Raw genomic sequence first — 23,874 nt, 5'->3', positions numbered from 1 at the left:
TGATTAAAGTCGTAATCGTTGCCGATTCAGGAAGGAGGGGGAGCTGGATGTCAGACCAGACAGGGCCACGTGTGCAGACAGAGAGAGAGAGAGAGAGAGAGAGAGAGAGAGAGAGAGAGAGAGAGAGTCAGTCTCATGCATAAACTTCCCCTACTATGGTAGACCCATAGCCAATTAGTACCTGTGTTATTGAAGGCTAGCTTCTTCTTGGGTTTTGACAGGACTGGGAACTGTTCCTTGGTATTGGTATAGGTCCAGTAGTGAGAGACAAGGGTTAGTTTACCCAGTCCAAATTCCAGGACTCAGTCCATCTCTAGATCACTGGCCAGCCAGGCCCCTGGGCCAGGACACTGCCCCTTAGATGATGAGGATAGAGGTGGTTCTTTGTGCTTCTTTGATGGAGACCCACCCACTCCCTATGCCCTCGGTGCTTCTTGTACATCTTTCACCCTCTGAGAGAGTCGGCCAACGAACAGGCCCCAGCAACCACTCCCCAGAGTCCCAGAAACTGTTCCGAGTCATCAGAGGAGGTGAGCATTTATGTGGGTGCAGGGGCCTGCATTCGGGAAGTGGGATGTTTGGTTATCAGCCCACGGACGGGAGAAGGCAGAGAGAGTAAAATACCCTTTTAAAGAGGAAGTGAAGGCACAGGCCTGCGAGTCTATAAGGAGAAGGACAATTTATGCCCAGGCACGAGCACAGTTTGACATGGGGATAATGAAAAAACGTAGGTCATTGTGGATGACTTAAGCCTTCAGCGGCTGAAGAGAATGTATGAAATGCAGAGGACATTACACGGTTGGCAGCCCCGCACATCTGCAGAGGAGCAAGTGAAATACAGTGGGCCATTCTTTACCATAAACTGTGGTTGTTGGAGATGCAGCCCAGAGAGATTGTAATTACAGTGACAAGACGAATCAGCGATATTTAAATATTCATGAACGAAGTCTGGGGTGATCAATCTATCTTTATTGTCTGCGCCTTCACTCCTGTAATGAATAAGTAGCTCAAGTCCTCACCTTTCATCCCCCAAGCTTGGCACCTCAGTTACAAAAATGCAAGGTGGTTAACCCTACACCCTACCTCCCCCCAGTCCACAGAGACTGAAGAGTAGAGTGTCCCGCGGAGAGAATGGTAAGTTAATGGGCATAATTCTAGACTCAGGAAGGGCTGTTCTTCCCAGCCCAGTACCCAGAATTCTCCAAGAGTTGGTTCTGAGTTATTCCGGGGAAAGCACTGAGGGGATAAGGGTGGGCAAGTCTTCTTGGTGCCCCCGTTAGTCAGTACGATACAGTTTGTCATTTAGCCATGTGGCAAGTGACCAGTGTCCAGTCCCTGGGATGAGACCATAGCCTGAGTTCCAGTCTAGCTACTTCTAGCTAGGTGACCTTGGGACAGTGGTTAAATATCTCTAAGCAACCCTCTATCCCCCCTTCTTTGTGAGATAAGCGTATTTTTCATCAGATAGTTTCCATGACCACGTGACATGATCTCCATGAGGTCCTCAGTATAGTGGTAAGAATACGGCAAATATGGGCCATTTAAATGGGAAAGAATTCTTTAATTTTTTTAAATCGTATTATTTTTCTATGAATAAAGGACTAAAAGCGTTCAATATTCTTGTCTTCGGAGACAGAGAAGGCAGAGTAGCTTAGTCTGCATGGAGAACTGAAGGGGAGCATCCAGATGGCGGTGATGGATGAGCTGGACTCTGAAGGACGGCTAGGGGTTCACCAGGGAACGATGTGGAAACGAGGCAGCAGGAATAGTGGTTAACTGGTGGAGTAGGAGAAGGAGCAGATGACATTTGGGGAACAGGAGAGGTTCTCTGAGTTGGAGGGATCGTTTTGAGGGTGGGGAAGCTAGGCTGGAGCGGCCCTTGGCTCTGAGCTGGAGGAAAGGGAGAAGAAACCAGAAGTGTGAGTTAAGTCTGAAAGCTGGCTCCGTTCCACCCTCACGGGACACTGCTTTCTGAGGGTTGCAGCTCAGCTCTTTGCTGAGCCAGGCAGGCTTTCTTTTCCTGAGACTGGCTGTTATCCCACAAATGACTGTGGGGCCAAGTAAAATCCGGGTGTGAACACAGGAACCGCTCACTTTTCACGTGGTGGGGACTAGCCAAATCACCTTTGAAGGTAGTGAGCACAGGCAATCTCAGGACATTGAGTGTACCCTGCTGTCCCTGAAACAGAGGCAGGAGGAAGCAAGGATCTGAGTCAGCCCCTTGTCCTCACAGGTGACCACCCGTATGAGTGTGAGTTCTGTGGCAGCTGCTTCCGGGATGAGAGCACACTCAAGAGCCACAAGCGCATCCACACCGGGGAGAAGCCCTATGAGTGCAATGGCTGTGGCAAGAAATTCAGCCTCAAGCACCAGCTGGAAACGCACTACAGGGTTCACACAGGTACCGAGGGTCAGGAATGGGCCCCAGGCTGGCTCTGGGACCTGGGTGGTGACTGGAAGTGGGTGGTTTTGAGAGAAGAAGCCCGGGTAAACATGGTTCAGGGTTCAACCAGAGAGAAAAGGGATAACATGGAGATGGGAGCGAAGGCGCCATGGTTTAAGAGTGCTTCCTGTTCTTCCAGAGGACCAGAGTTTGGTTCCCAGAACCCTCTGCTTGCCTCAGGGCACTACATTCATGTGCATACATGCACACAGGCACACAAATAAAAATATTGTTTTTTTAAAAAAAGAGATAATATCATGGTCTGGGTACCATGACCCTCCTCTCAAGGCCAAGGCAGGCATTACTAATCAGGCATGGCAGATAAGAGTAATCAATTGCAGCAGGTGTCTCAAGGGCATGGGCAGTCCCCTGAAGTAATCACACCAAAAAGTTGTCCAGGAGTGCTAGGCAATATGATGCTTATTCCAGATCCTAAATTAAGATTAATTTGGCCAGATTAGTGAAAAGTGAAATTTGAGTGGTTTCATTTTGTTCCATTCATGATTGGAGGCAGAATTAGAGGGCATTAGGTTATGATGAGGGTCAGAAATTGTGACATTGGTTCTGGTCTGTTCTGAAAAGAAAGGAACCCATGTCTCTAACAGGAGAATCCCCATTCCTTTCCACATAGAATAAATGTGAGCTTCATTTCCACTGGGGTCTCAGGACAGACAGACAGACAGACATACAGGGTTTAGAGTTGGAGGCAGCTAGAGCTGGCATCTGTTTAACTGGAAAACTTATTTCTTCCCCCATTTCAAGTTCAATGACATCACCTTGGTTGCTTAAAAGAGGCCCCAGTGGGAGTATTGACCGCATAGCAATAGAGCTATGTGTCTTTGGAGAGCTGGCTGTTAAATACCCACCCCCTGCAGTCTGCCAGCTGAGGGGACGTAGCATTTCCTGTGAGGCTGAGGGTGCAACAGAGAAAGGAAATGCCCTTCCTGATCAGCGGGGACAGCACCCAATCCAGAGGAAGGCATGGTGACCTCAGCTAGCTTAAGGGAGGGCATAGCCTGGTAGGGGTGGGCAACCAGCAGAAGGCAGAGCTGTTCTCAGGACTCTGTCTTCTCTCCTGAGCTCTGCTTTTCTTGCCCCTAGCTCAAAGCCACAGGAGGGGAGGGGATGTTCATTGCTGACAACATCTGTAACCCAGGGAATATCCCAGAGTCCCGGTGTTTCCTCAGTCCCTTGTTGTGGGATGTGACCTAGTGGGCAGATCATTAAATGCATTGGCAGTGACTATTGTAAATAGCTGGTCGATAGTTAGATCACTTCGGCTGTTCATTACTTCATTATTTGCCGGGGCCTCAGCACGGAGGAGTATCGATGGCTAGATGGCTGACCAGTTAATTACTGTATTGAAACAAGGTTCCCTTACATCTCTGCTCAGCTCCAGGGCACTCTAGTGGAAGGAAGATCTGGAAAGCAGACCAGGGTGTCAGTGTACACTCCTAGGTTCTCTGTAGAGCCACCCTCCCCAGCCCTAGAATGGGAGGTAAAGTCTAGGAGAGGGCTTTAGAGCCTTAGTGGGTAGATGGCTCCAGGTGGGATGTGTTTGAAGGACTGGGCTCCTTGGATTGCCCCTGCCCCTCCCCCTCCTTACTATCTGTAGCTCTGAAAGGACTCCACCCGCTTCCCTGTTTCCTATGGATGAGCTTTGCTATGAAGAAGCATACCGAAGGACTTCAGAGACTTACTACCTCCTTTCTCAGTCCACGTTTCCTTAATTAGAAGGGAAACTCCCTGCCTAAAGATGATGTGACAAGGGCCAGAGCTCCATAGATCATTTCTAGCTGCCAGTTACTAGCCACGTTAGCCAATAGCCATACTATATAACCCTATAACCGTACCATTAGCCCTGTGTGATCAATGGCTACCATGTTGGATGGGAAGTTCTGTTGGAGACTACAAGGCTAGAAGGATGGACATTCTCCAGCCAGCCTAAGGATGACCCATGGCCCTCTCGGTCCTCACATTCCCCTGTCCTGCCTTGTCTCCTCCACAGGTGAGAAGCCCTTCGAGTGCAAACTCTGCCACCAGCGCTCCCGAGACTACTCGGCCATGATCAAGCACCTGAGAACGCACAACGGCGCCTCACCCTATCAGTGCACCATCTGCACAGAGTACTGCCCCAGCCTCTCTTCCATGCAGAAGCACATGAAAGGCCACAAGCCGGAGGAGATCCCCCCAGACTGGAGGATAGAGAAGACGTACCTCTACCTGTGTTATGTGTGAAGCAGGGACCCCCCACATAAGATAGAGAAATGGCGGGAGCCCGCAAAGATGAGCTAGAGCAAGATAAAGTGGAAAGACTGTGCAGAGAAAAGAGGGGGGAATAGAAAAGAGAGAGAGAGAGAGAGAAGGAGAAGGAAACTAAGTAGTTACTTGGCCTTGGATTCCTTCTGGGATTCTAGGCCATCTGGCTGTCATACCGCTGCCCCTTCCTTGGGGTTTCTACCCAACTTGGTTCTCTTGGGTGGGTGGGGTGGTTTTGCTCATTCACACAGTGGCATATTTTTCTCCTCTCCGCAACCTAGACCTTCCTTTTTTTGTCCAGATATGGAGCCCAAAAAGCAAGTGCGAGGTCCTCGGGTCAGAGCCACTGCCTCTGCCCTCACTCCTTCCTTCCCCTCCTCGGAAGAGGGCAGGAAGGAAGCAGAGAGGGCCACTGGAGGCCGTGAGAGGTGGTGTCTCTGGTTGACTGCCGCTCAGAGTGGTGGCTCTGGAAGACTGGGGGCAGACTGGGAAGAGAAAGGGCTTCCTCCTCTGCCCAGCCCTGCCTGCTGCCCCTCATGGTCTCCAAGAGCCCCATGGCTCACCTCACCCTTCAGCTCCTTGCACCTGCTTGATGGCTGTCCTCTGGTCACAAGGGGCTCACTCCCTGTGTGGATCTGGGCTGTGTCTTCCTTAGGTCCCTCCTGGGGAAACCTGTGTCAGATTCCAAAACCCCTTCCTTCTTTCCCTTAGCTTTCAGAGAACACAGAACAAAATAAATCCGCACTGAACCCCAGCCAAACCCCCTCATGTGCAAGATCCCTGCTGACCTGCTTTCTGCTTGCAAAAAGGAAACAAAACAAAAACCAACTAAATATATTCCATCCCACCATCCAAACAAGCACACATCACGGCAACCCCACTTTGGCCCCTAGGAGAAGGAATGCCATCATCCTATTGAAAGGTCCCATTGCCAGGAGAAGGAGTGGATACTCTCCTGCAGGTGAACTTTACCTGCCAGAGGGAGGGAATGGATGTCCTGACAGAACATGGTGGGAGGACTAGCCACCGGGCACAGGGTGGAGGGGAGTTGCTATCACAGTGAGGATCTTTTAACCCCAGATCTGGAAATGAGCACTGAATTCCTGGCTCGGTCCCGCAGTCTCCAGGGAGCAGGGAGGAGGAGCCGAATGTGCTTTGGCCTCTTGTTACTTTTGCTTTTAGCACATTGTACTTGAATTACCTCAGTTTTTATTTTTTGTGACCTCATGAGCTTTTTAACCCCCTATCTCTTTTTCCCCCCTTTGGTTGGGTGGGGAGGGTTGTTGGAGGAATGGGGAGAGTGTGTCTTTCTGTTCCAGCAGAAGTTAATAGTTGGCTTTGAATCTGATCTGGTAGAAAACCTCCCCTTCTCTGGCGGGAAGCTGTCAGAAAAAGTGGACCACTCAGGATCTGAATGGAAGGCCAGGAGGGCTGAGGAGGTGGTGGGAATGGAGAGAATGACAATTGGGTGGGTTCTCGGGGCCCCCGTCATGTCACGTACGGGTCATTCTTGGCACCGTCCAGGGCTCAGACTATCAGTGCCCAGCTTTAGGTCAGCCTGAAACACTTTAGAGGAAAGTCCCACTGGTTGTAGAATTATCAGGGCTGTTCAGGCTTGGTGGGGCAGAGGGTGGGCTGTTATTAAGATCTATACAACCACACAGTCCCCTCCTTGTGCTGTTACCACTGCCAAAATTGGTATATTTTCATGGCTGGTATGTATGTGAGGAACGGACCAGCCTGGTTTTTGTTTTTTGTTTGTTTGGGTTTTTTTTTTTGGGGGGGGGGGGGGGGGTTGCTGGGTGGAGGATTGTTTTTCTAAAAGCTACCTCTTCTGTTTGTCCAGTCTTTCGTTCCTTCTGCAGTTCAGCCTCCTCCCACCCTCCAGGCTCCCCACCTTGAATTTTGGAAAGCACATTTGCAGTGATACCTTTTGCTTTGGGATGACCCTCCCTTTCATTTCATGCTTACGTATAACTGTTGCTTTCCTCCTCCTCCTCCTCCTCCTCCTCCTCCTCCTCCTCCTCCTCCTCCTCCTCCTCCTCCTCCTCCTCCTCCTCCTCCTCCTCCTCCTCCTCCTCCTCCTCCTCCTCCTCCTCCTCCTCCTCCTCCTCCTCCTCCTCCTCCTCCTCCTCCTCCTCCTCCTCCTCCTCCTCCTCCTCCTCCTCCTCCTCCTCCTCCTCCTCCTCCTCCTCCTCCTCCTCCTCCTCCTCCTCCTCCTCCTCCTCCTCCTCCTCCTCCTCCTCCTCCTCCTCCTCCTCCTCCTCCTCCTCCTCCTCCTCCTCCTCCTCCTCCTCCTCCTCCTCCTCCTCCTCCTCCTCCTCCTCCTCCTCCTCCTCCTCCTCCTCCTCCTCCTCCTCCTCCTCCTCCTCCTCCTCCTCCTCCTCCTCCTCCTCCTCCTCCTCCTCCTCCTCCTCCTCCTCCTCCTCCTCCTCCTCCTCCTCCTCCTCCTCCTCCTCCTCCTCCTCCTCCTCCTCCTCCTCCTCCTCCTCCTCCTCCTCCTCCTCCTCCTCCTCCTCCTCCTCCTCCTCCTCCTCCTCCTCCTCCTCCTCCTCCTCCTCCTCCTCCTCCTCCTCCTCCTCCTCCTCCTCCTCCTCCTCCTCCTCCTCCTCCTCCTCCTCCTCCTCCTCCTCCTCCTCCTCCTCCTCCTCCTCCTCCTCCTCCTCCTCCTCCTCCTCCTCCTCCTCCTCCTCCTCCTCCTCCTCCTCCTCCTCCTCCTCCTCCTCCTCCTCCTCCTCCTCCTCCTCCTCCTCCTCCTCCTCCTCCTCCTCCTCCTCCTCCTCCTCCTCCTCCTCCTCCTCCTCGTCTTTCTCTGAGACAGTCATAGCTGTGTTTTGATCTTAGGGTTTAAAAAGTGGTTTAGGGAAGCCGTGGGCAGGGGCAAAGGCCCGTGAAGAACAGCAGAAGGTCCGAGGGATGGGCGCTGCTGTGACCACTCCTTCTGTCCCTCGGCCAAGCCCCTGTCCCTCCCATCTTCCCCTTCAATCTCATCTGCCATATCTGAAGGCCTTAAAAAGTGTGTGTTGGGAGGATGTGGTTTGCGGGTGCTTGCCCCTCCAGTGTGAAGTAGGGATGGTAAAGTACAGGGGGCGCTATTTCGGAACTATAGTTAGTAATGACTTAGTGCTTTGGGGAGGCAAAAAGTTTAAACTTGAAACATGTGACCAGAACCGTTGTCATGTTTATAATGTGAAAAGAGAATCTTTCTAGGGAAGAGCCATCTGTAAAAATCCTTCTGCACTGTGGCTTCCTCCCCCAGACCAGGGGGGTAAAGTGGGAGCTGCTGACCTTTGGGGGCTCTGTAAATCTCAGAAAACAGTATTTTTAGCAGTAAGATGTCATTCAAAATTGGTGGCGTGGGGGGGGGGTTGGCCAACTGTTCCGTAGAACTGACTGGTCCCTTGCTTCCCAGCCCTTCCCACTCAGCCTGCCCCTCCCACCCCTCCTTCTGCCCAATCATAAAAGTTTGAGACGGTTGAGCAGATCTTTGCAAACTGTAATATTTTTGTAGTATTTGTTAGCTCCTTCTTCAGTTCTGCAGGACCTTGCTCTTTCCTTTTGTAATGTGAATAGGAAAAAAATATTTAAAAAGAGAAAAAGTTAAAAAAAAAAGTTCACCACCATCAATAGCAAAATATCCCTTTGTACGTATGTGCATGTGCATATGTGTGTATGTGCTTGTGTTGTGTGTGTGTGTGTGTGCTTGTGTCGTGTCCTGTGTCTGTGTGTGCGCGCGCATGCGCGACTGGAGGTGAATCCATGCTGTGTTGTCTGTGCTGCTGTCTCAGTGTTGGATGGTACTCACTCAGCACCTACCTGCCCTGTCCGTCCCTGAGGATTCTGGGAATCCTAGTGGAGGCAGGGACAGCTTAGAAAGGACACTTTCCTTGTTTCCCTTGCAGCCCGAACCCCAAGATGTTCCAGCATGCCTCTCCTCCAGCTCCCACTCACAAAGAGGAAACAGTTTTCAGGTTGCCAGGGCCTTTTCTGCTGGGCTTGATGGCCACTGGGCAGGTAGGGGGCTGTTGGGAAGCTTTCTGGAGCCCCCACAATTGGGGAAACTAGAAGGACGGCGGCACTTTCCTTCCCAGGGAAGCTGGGATTGTATTTATTCCACTCCTCTTTGAGACTTCTGGTTTGTCATTCTCTGCCTTTGGTAGTATTCTTACCGAACCCCAATACTGCCTTATCTGGCTCTGTGACCTTCTCCCGCCTAGCAAATCCAAGCTGCTCACTGGTCCCTCCCCTTGCCCAGCTTCTACGAATGAATCCTTAACGCGTTTGGTGACCTTGATTCTTCCCTCGGTGTTCCTCTCCTCCTAACTCCTTTATGCATTTAAAGCATTAGAATCCTATGTGTATATGGGATAGACAAATATATATATATATATATAGAAAGAGAGAGATATAGCAAGAGAGATATAAAATAGAAAAATGACATTGCTGCTCGGCTGCTTTACAAGAAGAAGAGGAAGGCAGATCTGGGTACAAGGGTGGGTCGGAAGGCTGGGGGAACCCAGTGATTCAGTACAATCCAGGGATGCTACACGGGCTTATTTAAATCTTTGTGCCTGAACAGATTTTTTTCATGTTTAGAAAAGAAAAAAAAAACTGCTGCAAATTTTTACAAGTGTATGGTACGCTTCCAGATGCAATGGGTGCGACCGGGTGAGAGGGCCAGGGCCCTTTGTTAGAGGGGAGCAAGCAGGAAGCACTTTTGGTCTTGGGCCATTGGGGGGGGGGAGTAGAATGGGTAGACTTTCGGCCAATCCCCTGGCAAGCCAGACTAGGGTGGACACTGGGGACACTGATACGTGAGACAGATGCATAGAGAGCTGGGGTTCTGTTGGTTTATTTTTCCTTCTGCTTGTTTTGCCACCCCTTCCATCCGGTCTCCTTCTCTCCTGGAACTTCCGGCTTGGCTCCTGTGGCTGCAACTTATCTGGAGATGCCCCTGGGGGACTAACGGCAACTCATGAGTGGAGGGGGGGAGAGAGATGCCCAAAAGAAGGGTGCAGGGCAAACAGAATAGATGACATCGGGGAAAGGATGAGGAGAAAGGAGTAGAAGCCCCAGCAAGCCTGCCTGCCTGCCAGCAGCTCTGAGTCCTCGGCTCCTGGGTGGCCCACTTTGCAGACAGGGTCCCTCCTCCCCGTGTGTATCATAGTGTTTGTTCACATAGTGTTATGCATGCATCCTTGTAAGGTGAGAACCGTCATGATGCACCATGCCATCGCCCTATATATAAAGATAAATATATATAAATATATGTATGTAAGTTATAGCACTGAGGGCCCCGCGGCCCTGCTGGACCAAGCAAAACTAAGCCTTTTGGTTTGGGTGTTATGTTTTGTTCCTCTTTTTTTTTTTTTTTTTTTTTTTTTTTTTTTTTTGCTTGTCTGATGTAAGAGCACAAGTGCCAGTCCAATTGCTTTGTATCACAAAATAGTGTTTTTTAATTCATCAATGTTCTAGTTAATGTCTACCTCAGCACCTCCTCTTAGCCTAATTCTAGGAGGTTGCCCAATTTTGTTTCTTCAGCTTTCTTGGTTCTTTGTGTTGTTGTACAAATCAATCTCCCCACCCTGGTCTCTTCCTCCTCACTCACCCACCCTCTTTTTCCCCTCAGGTCCTCCTCCCTCCTGTCAGCCCCATCTCTCCCTCCCCTTGCCTCACTTTCCCCCAGTCCAGATTGCCAGTTCTTTCTGTCCACTCGAAGTACGCTCCCCCCCGATTGCCGCTTATCCACACCTGCCTTCGTTTCGTGTAGATTGATGCGTTTCTTTGTAACTTCAGTGTTTCTGACAAGATTTAAGAAAAAAAAAATAAGGAAAAAGACGACTTTCCTGCTGCAGGTTTTTTTCTTCATGTGTCACTAAGTGAAGTTTGTGCCTTCTATAGCAAAGAGAATATTTTTTACATCCTACTAACAGTAGATTTTTTTGTAGTGAACATTTTTTGTATTTTTATTTATAAGTCTCATAAGAAAAATAGCGATGTTCAGTTGTATACCTTGAATCTGCAGTTAGAAGAGAATAAAGTTAATTCAGTTGTCTCTGGCTCCAAGTGTCCTTTTAAAAAAATGTGCCTTTTTTTTTTCTGTCTTGGGTGGGAACACAGCTGGGATTTCTGGCTGGTGATGAAGAGGAAGTTATGTGTTAACATTAAGTCCCGATTTCTCTTGCATTCTTATGATTTGGCGTGTCTATGCATGCATGTGGATATGGGTACCCACATGGACACCTGCTATGATGCACAGTTCTCTCCGTCCACCATATAGGGCCTGGGGATCACACTCAAATCCTCGAGTGGCAAGTTCCTTTGACAGTAAGCCATCTCAGCAATCACACATTCAGCCTTAATTACATACACTTTTATGCTACGTGTGTAAGTCACATATCCAGGGATGTAACACAGGCAATCAGGCCTGGCAGCAAGTGTCTCTACCCATGACGCCATTTTACTGGTCCCCATTCTTGCCTTAAAATCTTTTTTTTTGTTACATTTTATTTATTGTGGGTCTGTATGCACAAATGCCAAGAACATGCATAGAGGTCAGAAGACAACTCTAAAATAGTTGAAGAACTATTTTATTTTGTGTATGAGTGTTTTGTCTGTATGTATGTGTACCATATGTGTGCCTGGTACCTTCTGAGGGGAGAAGAGGACCTCAGATTTCCTGAAACCAAGGTTAGAAATGGTTGTGAGCCATCGTGTGGGTGCTGGGAATCAAACTTGGGTCTTCAGCAAGAGCAACAAGTGCTCTTAACCACTTAGCCATCTATCCCAGCATGCAACTTTTGGGAGTCAATTCTCTGTTTACCATGTGAGTCTTGGGAATTGAGCTCTGACGATCAGGCTTAGCAGCAGGTGCCTTTACCCACAGAGCTCCCTTACCAGCCCAACGGTTACCTTGCTTTTGGGGAGTGGGGTTCAAGAAGCACTGGGATTTCAGGAAGCAGCACTCGCAGAGTTTCAAAGTGTGTGGTGATTGCTCAGGACCATGAACTGGCACTGGTGATCAAACTTCACATCCAGCTCAGATACCAAAGCAGGTTACTTTTCCCAGGTCCAGAGGCGGGGTCTCCAATTGTCCTCCAAGTTAAGTATACTTCAAAGTTACCTCAACACAAAGCTTGCACCCAGTAGAAGGTCCTCAGTTCCGTTCTGTGGCAGCCAAGGGCTGTTGGCCAAGCTGGAGGTTTTGCTCAGTGATACGGTGTGCCTGACATGTCCAAAGTCTATGGTTCCATTCCTTCCTCTGCTGCAGGTGGAAGCCCCACCCAACTCATCTTCAGTCCTAAACCCAGTTCTGCTTAAATCCTGGATGCATAGGCCAGCATTTCAGCCTTTCTCCTACAGCATCATCCACCTTTCCACTGAGACCCAGATGGGACTCAGATCATGGCCACTACAACGGGTTGATGCTAACAATGGTGAGCATCAACCTAGCCCACAGCTGACTTCGAGTCACCAGCCTGTGTCCCCTGCTGTGCAATTTAGAGAAAATCGCTCCTCTTCTCTTCTCTTCTCTTCTCTTCTCTTCTCTTCTCTTCTCTTCTCTTCTCTTCTCTTCTCTTCTCTTCTCTTCTCTTCTCTTCTCTTCTCTTCTCTTCTCTTCTCTTCTCTTCTCTTCTCTTCTCTTCTCTTCTCTTCTCTTCTCTTCTCTTCTGTGTATGTTCCAGTTCCTATTCTCCCAGGTCCTGCCTGGGTCTGGCTGGTTCTGCCGGTTGTTGAGCTGAGAGACGTTTAAGTCACACTAACCCTCCCAGGGAGAGGTCCAGCTCAGGACAGGCAGCCTCCCATCCTCCAGAGCCTTTCTGTCCTCTGCTCTGTTCTGCTTTTTTTCCCTCCTCTTTCCCCTCATCTTCCACCCAGGTTTGCATCTCTCTTCTTCATTCCTCTGCTTCCTTCTCTCCCTATCCCTCACTCTCTCATTTCTGGGAGATTTCTTTTGCCCTATACCTCGGTCCCATGCCAGGGTTCCCCCCTCTAGGAAAACAGTACTTGGCCAAAGATGTGTATGTTTTGATTGGGATCTGCTCCCCTCAACCCTTGCCCCTCTTGACCAGCCCCCGCCCCTCCCCCCTGCACCCCGCCCCTCCCTCAGGCCTCAGCTTTCTTTGACAGATGGGAGGGCAGTGGGCACTCCCTCTTTAAAACAACATTTAATCGCCGTTTTCTGTTCTTGGACATCAAAGCTGGGGCTTAGGCGCTGCACTGGGGTCCTGGCGGCGCGGGCTATGGGGGAGAGGAGGTGAGTGAATAGGGGCTGGCTGAATGGGCTTTGTGTGACTGCCGGGGTCTGCCTGCTTTACATGCTCTTTGACCCAGATATGATCTCATGGAGAGAAAGGGGCCCGGCCAGGCCAGCCTGAGAACGCTCCTCCGAGGCCTGCCGCCGCCCCTCCTCCCGCGCTGGGCAGCGGGCCGCAGCTGCCCTCTGCCCCAGCCCACAGCATGGGCAACCTCCTCCAGGGCAGGCCTCGCCCGAGGTGGGGGTGGGGTGGGGCACTAGGCCGAGGTCAGAAGAGGGGACAGGCAGCTGGGCTGGAAAGATACAGCCCCAGGTTGGGTATCCGACAGGGATCTTCTCACTTGTGTTCTCTGGGGTGGTTGACTGGAAGTCCTTTACATACACACACACACACACACACACACACACACACACACACACACACGGGCGCGCGCCCGTGCTATTCCTTCCTGTCCAGAGCTCCCTGTCACTACTGCCTAAGTTCGGGTACACACTTGATGGAGACCCATCCAAGGGCTCTGAGTGTCCCCAGGGAGCAGAGCTGAAGCCCATTGCTAACAGAAGTCTGAAGACGACTCACAAGAGTGTGGCAGGTGAAATAAAGATGGGCAAATCCAAGGACCCCACCATCCAATCAGCACCCACCTTTCCACTGGGCTTTCTGAAGCCATGCTCCCTTCCTCCTGGCTGCCCCAGAGCCCCCGTCCCCAGAATCTAGAAGAGGAGGAGACTGTACACATCTACCTGTGCCTTCTGCATCTGCTTTTCCCTCTTCCATCCTGTACTTTGCCTGCAGCGGATGTAACGCACCCCCCCTCCCCAATACAAATAGCTTATTATTGGAGAGCCCTGGTGGTGGTTCTTCACTTCTCTAGGATGGGGTCCAAGCTTCCCAATGAGACCGGTAGTGGCAGCCCCCACCTGACACCCCCATCTGTCCTCCAGATCCGCCCCCACCTTGCTGTGATCAACTGGATCACCAGGATGGTTTTAGGGTCAAGCTCCCTGCTCCCCACCTGGTCCTCTCAGCTTCCCCGTGTTGTTCTTCCATCTCGAACACACTACCTTTCTCGGGAAACCTTTCCTAGCTGCCTGCGACTGAATTAGGTGCCCTGTGATTAGGTGCCCCTACGCCCTACCGTATGGCACAGTGCATTAGAGTCACCTCAGCTCCCCGTTGTCCCCATCTTCACACACCAACTTCCTTGAGGTTAGGAACCATGTGTTCTGTGTCTTCGTGTTCCTGGAGCCTAACACTGCACTTGGCAGGTGCTCAATAAATCTTTGTTGAATACACGGATGGAAAAAAGATGGAGGGAAGAAAAGAGACAATTAGCTCCCTGGAACTGAGGATGCAGTTGTCAAGGGTGAGGGAAATGAGGGACGTAGGAAGAAGTCCCCCGCCACGTGCCCATCTAGGCCCCTCCCCATGATGTCAAGGACCAGTATGCAGGCTAGGTGGGGCTCAGTGTGGGCTCCGGTTGCCTTGTCCTTGTGCTTGTATTTGTTCCCAAGGCCAGGTGTGGCAAACTCAGGATGGTGGCATTTTATAGCTGGGGACTACCTGGGTCTGTCCTGTCCAGGATGGGCATCTTCTCGTGCAGACCCCAGGTCTTTGCCCCATAGGGAGGCCCCAGCTCTCTCTCTGCTTCCAGGCCCAGAAAGGAAGCTCTCCCCACCGGAGTGCACCAGCTCCCCTGGGCTGGTAGTTTTGCGCCCCAGGGGGTGCCTCAGTGAAAGTGAACTGGCTCATTTAAACCTGACTCCGCAGCCCTGCAGCCCCCTGCAGAGCTAATTACCCTACAGTTCCAAACTGATTGCTGTACACTACGCTTAAGCCCCCCTTTATTTATTTACTGACTACATTAATAGCAAAGGCAAGCGGCTGTCAGCTGCTCCTGACTGTAACTGCGGACTCTTGCCTGCTGCCCTGCTTCTCTACGACATAGAGCCCCAAGCTCACCATCCTAACTCAACCCCTGAGGCCAGACTATGAGAATTCAGTTTTGTCCAGACCCTGCTCCTGACATGCTGAGTGCCTTCTCTGTCTGATTCTTAGGAGAGACAACAACCAGAGCTTACCAGCTGGAGGGGTGCGTGGGGCAGAGGGTGGGAGCACCTTTCATTTACAGGACATGCCATAAACAAGCTTCCTATTAGCCTCGCGGCTCTTGTGAAGAGGTATCAGTTTTGGTTTCCTCTTACGGGGAGTAAATAGAGGTTGCACACTTTCCCTTTCTTTTCCCAGTGTGCCCTGTTAAGGGCGTAGCCTCCTCTATTCTCACTCGCTCAGGATTGACGGTCTTCATCCTGATGCCCGCTCCCACAGCACTAACCCGTTGTCACCATGGAGGAATTCCTCCATGGGTTGAACCAAACCCCTCCAGACTCTCAGTGTTTACTGCCCCATTCATGTACTTGGCCAGAATTTGCTGGAATCAGGGAACATTCTCAGGAGACATTCCAGAGCAGGCCTGAGTCAGGTCTCACTACCCTGGCTTCTCACATACCTGGGGAAGTGCCGCAAAGATGGCTACAGTATCTGTGACATGGTGCCTTGCCTCTTTCCCGTTCTATGGCTCAGAGAGCCCATGGCTGTGCACACATGGTCCCTGTCAGCTTCTCTGATGTCCCCACGTCCTCTAGGCAATCCTGGGTTCTAGCCATGAAACACAGCAGTATTCCAAAGAGCAGAATGGCACCAATAGGACCTACGGAACCAACCATCCAGCCTTCACTATGATTCAGACTAGCTTGGTGGCTGTCACACAGGGCATCACTGAGGAAAAGGGACAGGTGGCGTTTGACAAGAAGAACCTGGGATTCAAAGTCAAAAGGACCCTGTGTTTCAGGCCAGCTCTGTTATGCACTGTATGGCTTTGATTGCAGACAAAGACTCTCCAAGGGCCCCTCTTTTCAACTGTGAGATGTGGACAGCAAAGCTTTAGCCCAGCTACTCTCAGAGCACTTGTTATAAGACCCCAGATCAGCTTTCTAAAGACACTTGTGACATTGTAAACTATAAGGTGACAGAGAAGGCACGAGATGGCCTGGAAGGGGAGCTGGAAGCTTAAGGGTTCCTTCCTGGACCAGAAGCCCCCCCCCCCCCCCCCCGTGCTGAAGCCCACCACAATGTCTGGCTAGAAGCAAAACTAGGACTCTGTCTCCACCTACTGGAGAGTGCCTGAAGTTCCTTCGGCTGCTCGGACAATCTGGAAAGTACCTGGGATATTATTGAACCTGGTTTCTGTGGGTCCCCTAAAAAGATATAGGCCATGGGGAACAATGGGTAAAGCAGGAGCTATGATTCACGCTCATGCCAGGAAAAGGACATAACTTGGTAAGGGTGAGGTGGGGGGGGTCAGAGGGATCTTTCTGGAAGTCCTCTAGAGCCACTTTTTCTCTCATCTTTCCACCCATTAACCTGCTGGCCGTCTAGAGCCTACTCTTCTCCTGCCTCAAACACTAATTCATATTGAACCCTCACCTCACACCGAGGGGGAGACCAGATTCAGATGAACTTCCTCTCCTCAAGGCTTTTCTACCAAGAAAGACCCGGACAGGCCAACAGAACCGAACACCTCCCGACTAGCCAACAGAACCAATCAATCACAGGCTAGCCAACAGAACTGATTAACCCCAGGCTAGCCAATGGGACTGCTCAACCCCAGGCTCGCCAACGGGACTGAGCACCCCCAGGCTGGCTGATAAGAGATGATGACAGGAGACTGTGTATAGAGACCTGTGTCCTGTGTTCCAGAACCTTCAGAAAACCTAGAATAAAAATGAAGTGACCGGTGCCTTGGCAGGACTCTTCTTCCAGGGCAGTGGGTAAGCCTAGTGCATTCCCCCATCCTTCTGCCCATCTCTGGTAGGATAGACCTCAGTTCTCCAAAACAGTGCCTCTCCCCCACTTGGATACCTGGGTCCTCAGATGATGGGCCATCCTGTCTCTTTCCCTTTGTCCCTTGGCACTTCTGGACACCTCAGTTGCATTAGAATGGTTAGAAGACCCCTCCCAACACTGCATCTCTAGCCTAAGGCTTCAGTTAGCTCTACACAGCCTCAGAGAAAATCACTGGCTCCACATCACCTGTTAGCTTTTTTTTCCCCTTTCTTTTAAAACTGCCCTTGGATTTCTAACTCTCTACCTGATGGAGGCTATCTTCAGGATACAGCGAGCGTCTAGTGACACCAGGTGGACAGAACTGGAAATGCATGCGTGGCTGTCAGGCTGGTGAGAAGACCTTCCCTAACCACTAGCCTCTGGGCAGGAAGGGAGTCACGGGGACAGATGGAGAAAGGCACAGGTGACCTGCCAAGCCTGATCTGAGAGGTGCTGACCTGGCCCTCAGAACCCTCTTAGCAACTAGCCTCCCCGCTTCACCCCATCTCCCACGCCAGCACTTGCTCTCCATTTCTTTCACTACAGAATGGCTGATACCAGGCTCAGCTGTCTAAATAGGATTAACAAGGAGCACAAGAACAGCATCGCATGATGGCTCACAAGTCCCAAAGGGCCACAGCCTACCCCAGGTTCCGTCTGCCGTCAGGGACTTGGGCTGCCACTAATTCCCACCACAGATAAACTCTACGAGGAGTCTCCCTGAGTGCTGCAGGATTCCGGGGTACAGGAAGTATGGCAGGCGAGGAGTTTGTGCCCTGTCCAAGGTCCACTCCTCCTCCTGGGCTCTGCATCCCTTCCTACACTCTTCCTAAGTTCTTGGGTCGTGTATTTCTCTCTGGGGCTCCCACTCTCCTCCGCCCGTTTATTCCCATAACTATGCAAACCAGGCTTTCTACAGTTTAGGATCAAGGATCAGCTAGTTCTCTTATAACTAAGAAATATATACATCTGGATTTTCTAAATTTTATTTCTTCCTAGGAAGTGGTTAGATCTTGAGAATCCATGTCTTAATGGCAATGGTTACACACATATACTAGTCCTGGGTTCCTCCACTTTTCTTGTTCTCCTGTAGCCTAGGTCTGTCCTGTGCTTAGCCTTCCTTTCTCGTTAGTCCATGTAAGAGTTATGCTGAATGTTTTAGCTCCTGGCTATCACAGGACTGCATCTTCCTTTCCTGTGGCTTGAAAGATGCTTGAATGTGACGTGTCCCTCCCAGGCTTGTGTGTTTTGAGTGCTGGGTTGCCAGCTGGTGGCGCTGTTTTGGAAAGTTGTGGAACCTCTAGGAGGCAGAGCCTTGCGGAAGAAAGTGAGTCGCTAAGAGAAGGCTTTGAGATCTCATATTCCAGCCCTCTGCCCGCCCACTCTCCACTCCCTGACTGCAGCCTTAATGTAAACTGTTGCTTCCTGGTCCCACCCCCATGTCTTCCTTGCCACGATAGATTATAGCTTTTCTTAAACCATGCAGAGGATGCTAGGAAAGGCCCTAAACAGTGTGGCCATGGTCTACCTCTCTGAAACACTTTCTTCCATGATCCTGTCACCTTCATGTCCAGCTCCACTGGCTCCCACCTGTTCCAAGGACAGGGCAAGTCTTTGGGTGATGGCTTTTTTTTTCCTTTGCCAAAATTTCCTTGGCCCCACTCACCTACGTACGGCTCCCTTCTTCATATTCGATTCGATTCAGGTCCCAGCTCACTTATGCCTGACCGTGCCATCCCAAATGTGCTTTTCATAACATATCCCACCACGTGGCCTGATCCTCTTGTGTTTACAGCCCTGCTGGCCTTGTTTGCCACCATATGCTTAGTTACAAAATGTGCTTGCCACTCTGTTGGTGTTACGACCAATACTAATATCTATTTTATATCACTGTGTGTCATATGTTGTCTTAGGTCTTTGAGTTTTTCTCATTAGAGTATTTTATGTTAAATGTACAGAGAGAGTGAACGCATTAGATAAGGGTGCCTGTGGCCAAAGCTTGGTGACCTAAGTTCAGTCCCTTGGACCCACAGGTGAAAGACGAGAGCCTACTCCCACAAGACGCCCTTTGACTCCATCCCCCACACCAAGTACACAAATAAATAGATGTAAAAATTGTACATAATTGTACAAAATAATGGGTTTTACTAGGCCAGTTCTACATGTATATATTGCGTTAGTTATTTTTCTTACTCTGATACCCAACAAGGGCAACTTTACGAAAAGGCAGTGTTTCTTTTGGCTCGTGGTTTGAGGGCGCAGTCCATCATGGTGAGGAGGTCACAGTGGCAGGTGTGTGTGACAGATGGCCACATGGCAGCTGTAGTCAAGAAGGAGAGGCGGATAAACGAGGTGCTCAGCTTTCTTTCTTCTTTTTATTCTGTCCGGGGCCCCCAGTCCATGAGTCAGTGCTGCCTGTATTCAGTATGAGTCTTCCCTGCTCAGCTAAACCTTTGTGAAAACACCTCATAGACATGTACCAGGAGGTGTGTTTCCATGGTAATTCCGAAGTTCATTAAGCTGACAATGAAGATTTAACCATCATATGCTTCGATCATATCCCCCATCCCATTACCTTCTCTTGTTTCAGGCCTTTATTGGAAGCATTTTAAAATGAACACTTTCAACGATACTCAGAAACTAAGAGAATAAAAGAAACCCATCATCTAGATTCAAAATAACAAAAATTTTTGTCAACCCTGTTCCATCTTTCTCTGTTTTTTTTTTGTCATTTCTTTGTTGTGTGTGTGTGTGTGTGCGTGCGTGTACACACACACAACCTCATGTGCTTAATATCCTGGCCACCATGTCATTTTGCTTCTATATACTTCCATATATTCATTTCTTAAATGAGTTTTCAGCTGAACAGGGTGGCACATGCCTTTAATCTCAGCACTGAGGAAGCAGAGGCAAATAGATCTCTATGAATTCAAGGCCAGCCTGATTCATATGGTAAGTTTTACAGCCACACAGTGAGACTATGTCTGAGAGAAAAAGAAACCAAAGCTTTCTTCTCTAATGGCAATGTCGTTTGGACATCTTTAAAGATTAGGAAGGAGGGGCTGGAGGGAAGGCTAAGGGCACTGGCTAGACAGTGTAGGTTTCATACTTAGCGTCCATGTGTGGTCTACAACTGATGGTAACTCTAGTTCCAAGTGGTCTGATGCCCTCTTCTGGCCTCTGTGGGCACTGCATACCCACTGCACATTCACACATGCAGACAAGTATTCATGTACATAAATGTAACTAAATCTTAAAAAAAAAATTAGGAAAGACTCCTCAGTAGCATTACCCAGACTCTCTTCAGATTTTCATGATTGTCTTATAAATAACCTTTTGAAGTTTATTTGTTTTATTAAGGAACCAAACTAGGCCTACACATTGTGTTGGTCTGTGTGTTTCTTGAAGTCTTGTTTCCTGAGCTGTTAACTTTCTGAGGGCAGGTGTGAGATTATGAGAGCCTGCACTAGGGCTGGGTTATGGAAATGCAGTCTGGGGACATCCTGTGGAAGGCACTCATCTGGTTGACCCAGCTTTAAGTCAGCAGAATGCAGACGACCGGCCTCTGTAAGACGCTCAAGAGCCTCGAAATAACCAGTGGCCTAGCTCCCTTTATGAACATCATCGAGGCAATAGTTAAGAGCAACCTCACAGAACAGCTAATTGCACCTCTGGTCTCCGTCCTTCGGCTAGCTTCTCCCAGATGGCCAGAACATCTGTGCAACCCTCCCTCTTGTTTACAAATGTGCCTCTTTATCTGCATCCTTTGGAGCTTGCTGGAAGAGCGTCAGGCTCCATGCACCACTTAGTATGGTTCCCAGACCAGCTGTGCCACAAAGCTCACGGAGTTTTTGTCCTGTTGGTTCAAAACACAGCAGAACACATTTTTTATGTTCCCGTATTAGTTACTTTTTCACTGCTGCCGCGAAATACTTACAAAAATAGCTCAAGGAAGGAAGGGTTTATTTTGGCTTATAGTTTCAGGGGATAGGATTCATTACGGTGAGGAAGTCATGGAGGCAGAAACATGGACACATTGTATCTACAGTCAGGAAGCAAGGGGAGAGAACCAGGTATTCAGCTCACTTTTCTGTCTGTCTGGGGCTCCAGTCCACGGGATAGTGCTGCCTACATTTAGGATGGGTCTTCCTTTCCCAGCTAAACATTTCTGGAAGCATCCTCACAGATGCACTCAGAGATATGTTTACCTGGCGATTCTAAATTCTTCTTAGTTGACGATGAAAAGCATCTGTCACAGATGGGTTGAATTCTTATTCTGTGCCCTGCCCTGAGCCTTTCCTAAATTAACTTTTGAGAAGGCAAGCAAGTAACTGGCAGGTAGAGTTCTGTGAGGACCATGTTTTCTGTTCCTCCTGTGGCTATCTTAGATCTCTTGGGCTCAGGACAATGGCATTTCCTAATGGGCACCTTAAATTGACAAGGGGAGAAGGCAAGATCAAGGATCCGAAGGAAGCAGCTGTGAACTCAGGTAAGGAAGGATGGAATCTGCAGTGCAGAGCCCCCCTCCACCCCCTTCTACCCCCTCCCGGGCTCTTTACACCTTTCTGGAGATCTCTGCTTCCACCCCATTTTCTCTCCCCTTCTGGAAACGCTTCCTTTAGTATTCCTCATCATGCAGGTTTATTCAGAACATATGGCCTCAGCCCTCAGCTTTTATTCACCTGAAAATTTATTTTTCTCTCAACTTTAAAAGGTGTTCTGGCTGGATGTGGGATTCTGAGCTGACATATTTTTGTTGCCATTTGATTTTGTCTAGCGTGTCCACTTTCGTCTCCCAGATCCCACTGTGTCTGATGGGAACTCAGCCACAATGCCCGTCATTTTCCTCTTCCACAAGACCATGTCCTTTCTCTCCGGTTGAGTGCTTGTGGAGCAGTATTTTTGTACACGGTGAATATAGATTACTTCTATTGGCTAATAAAGAGCTGACTGGCCATTAGCTGGGCAGGTAGAGGTCAGGCAGGACTTACGAACAAAAAGAGAGCACAGGGAAGAAGGAGGGCAAAGCCACCAGGAGACTTGGAGAGAAGCAAGAACATGCTGTGCTAGAAAAAGACATGTACCACCACATGGTGGAGTGTAGATAAGAAATATGGGTTAATTTAAAATGTAAGAGCTAGTTAGTAATAAGCCTGAGCTATCGACTGAGCATTTATAATTAATAATAACTTTCTGCATGGTTATTTGGGGAGCTGGCTAGCAGGCTGAAACTCCTGCCTACAGGTGGAGTTCACATTTTTCAGAAGTTGAAGTGTGATGTGCTCAGGTGTGAGCTTCCTTAGCCAGAGTCTGACTGAGCTTCCTGGGTCTGTGGGCTGTTCGCATGTCCCACCAAATCTTAGGAACTTCTGATGATCTTGTTTTGTGTTTTCCTGGCCCTGTTCCTTACTTCAGGTAGTCGATGTCTAAGTATGCTACCCACTATTTTCTTTTCCCACAGGTTACTGACACTCTGCTCAGTATGGTTTGGTGCAGTTTTTCTCTCTTCGATGATTGGATAATTACTTTTGTTATTAATCCTCTTAGCACAGTGCATTACATTTCATACGTGATCATACATGATCATCATACTTTGCTCACAACATTTGCCCCCCCCCCATTTTCCTTTGCATGTCTCCCCTCTCTCTTTCTATTGGTTCCATTCTGCTTTTATATCACACATATCCATGAACATATAGTATATTTGAAGATATATATTTAAGTCTAGACTTCATATGGGGGAAAAGATGTGATACTTGTCTCTTTCCCATCATATTCTCTTGCTTTATCTTCCTCTCCCTGGAGTTTACTTCCACTCCCCTCCCCCTTTCTACTCTGATGTCATCTGTATTTTAAAGTATGAGAGACAACAACATATTTATCTTTCTGAGCATGGCTTATTGGCTAAATATGATGATCTCTACTCCCTCTCTTTCTCAGAAAATGGCACCATTTCTGTCTTCAGTGTAACTGAGTAAAACTCCATAGCTGTGTATTTCACATATTTAATCCTTCTGATTGGATAATTTCTATATCTCTGTTTCCAAGTTTGTGGAGTCTTATTTTTGAAGCCTCAGCCTGCTGTTAATGCCATATTGCGAACTTTCTTATTCCAGACATTGAGTTTTCAATCCATAACTTCTTTAAAAAATAAAAGAAAAAAAGAAACTTTCTCTGCCAAGGTTTTCTTTTTGTGGCTCATTCAGATCACCTTTTCTTTAACTCCTTGAACACATGCATAATGGCTCTGAAGTCCTGCTCCATTAATTTTAGCGTCTAAACGTCTGTTTCCACTGACACCTTGTCATTTTACAGACAACATTTTCTTATTTCTTGTCATCTTCAGCATTTTTCTCCTGGAGGCTGGGAATTGCCAGTCACATGGTGTAGAAAGTCTGGGTTGTTAACCCAGACCATTAACCAACCCATCAACCCATTAGCTGGAATAACCTCTTTCATTTCCAAAGCCATTTGGGGTCAGTGTTTTCATCACAAAAACAGAAAGCAAACTAGAACCCAGGAGCTGGGGCGATGGCTGGAAGGTAAAAGCATTTGATATATATTTTAGTTTGCTTTCCATTGCTGGGCTAAAGCACCTTGACCAGAAGCAACTTGGAGGAATAAAGAATTTATTTGGTTTACAAGTTATAGTCCATCAATGAGGGAGGCCAAGGCAGGAACTCGATGCAGGACATGAAGGTAGAAAACATGGGGGAATATTGCTTACTGGCTTGGTCGGCTTGCTATACAGCCCAGAACCACCTTCTCAGGGGTGGTGTTACTTGTAATATAAGGGGTCTGCCACCGTTATGTTCACCATTAATCAAGCCCACAGGCCAGTTTGATGGAGCTAATTCCCTAACTGAGGTTCCTTCTTCCCAGATGACCCTAATTCGTGTCAAGTTGACAAAAGCTATCCAGCACAATGTGCAAACATAAAGACCTGAATTCAGATTCCCAGAATCACACAAAGAGCCAGGCGTGGCTGCCTGCACCTGTAACCCCATTGCTGACTGGGAGCTTCAAAGA

The 23,874-nt window shown here is 49.1% G+C and overlaps 1 protein-coding gene across 2 annotated transcripts in view; it reads left to right on the top strand.

Annotated features, from left to right (window-relative positions):
- The window catches only part of Zbtb16 (zinc finger and BTB domain containing 16), a 181,529-nt gene extending 174,734 nt beyond the window's left edge, over positions 1-6,795 (top strand). For both annotated transcript variants that reach the window (XM_050156210.1, XM_050156212.1), the window contains exons 6-7: positions 2,234-2,401; positions 4,452-6,795. In XM_050156210.1, the coding sequence (XP_050012167.1) occupies positions 2,234-2,401; positions 4,452-4,681 (398 nt within the window). In that variant the 3' untranslated portion in view covers positions 4,682-6,795. The remainder of the gene's footprint in view (positions 1-2,233; positions 2,402-4,451) is intronic.
- The last annotated feature ends 17,079 nt before the right edge of the window (positions 6,796-23,874 follow it).

The sequence above is a fragment of the Alexandromys fortis genome, unplaced genomic scaffold (genome assembly GCF_014885135.2).
Source record: "Alexandromys fortis isolate MF-2015 unplaced genomic scaffold, M_Fortis_MF-2015_v1.1 scaffold_89, whole genome shotgun sequence".
Classification (NCBI taxonomy): Eukaryota; Metazoa; Chordata; class Mammalia; order Rodentia; family Cricetidae; genus Alexandromys; species Alexandromys fortis.
This window is presented reverse-complemented; position numbering and strand designations above follow the sequence as displayed.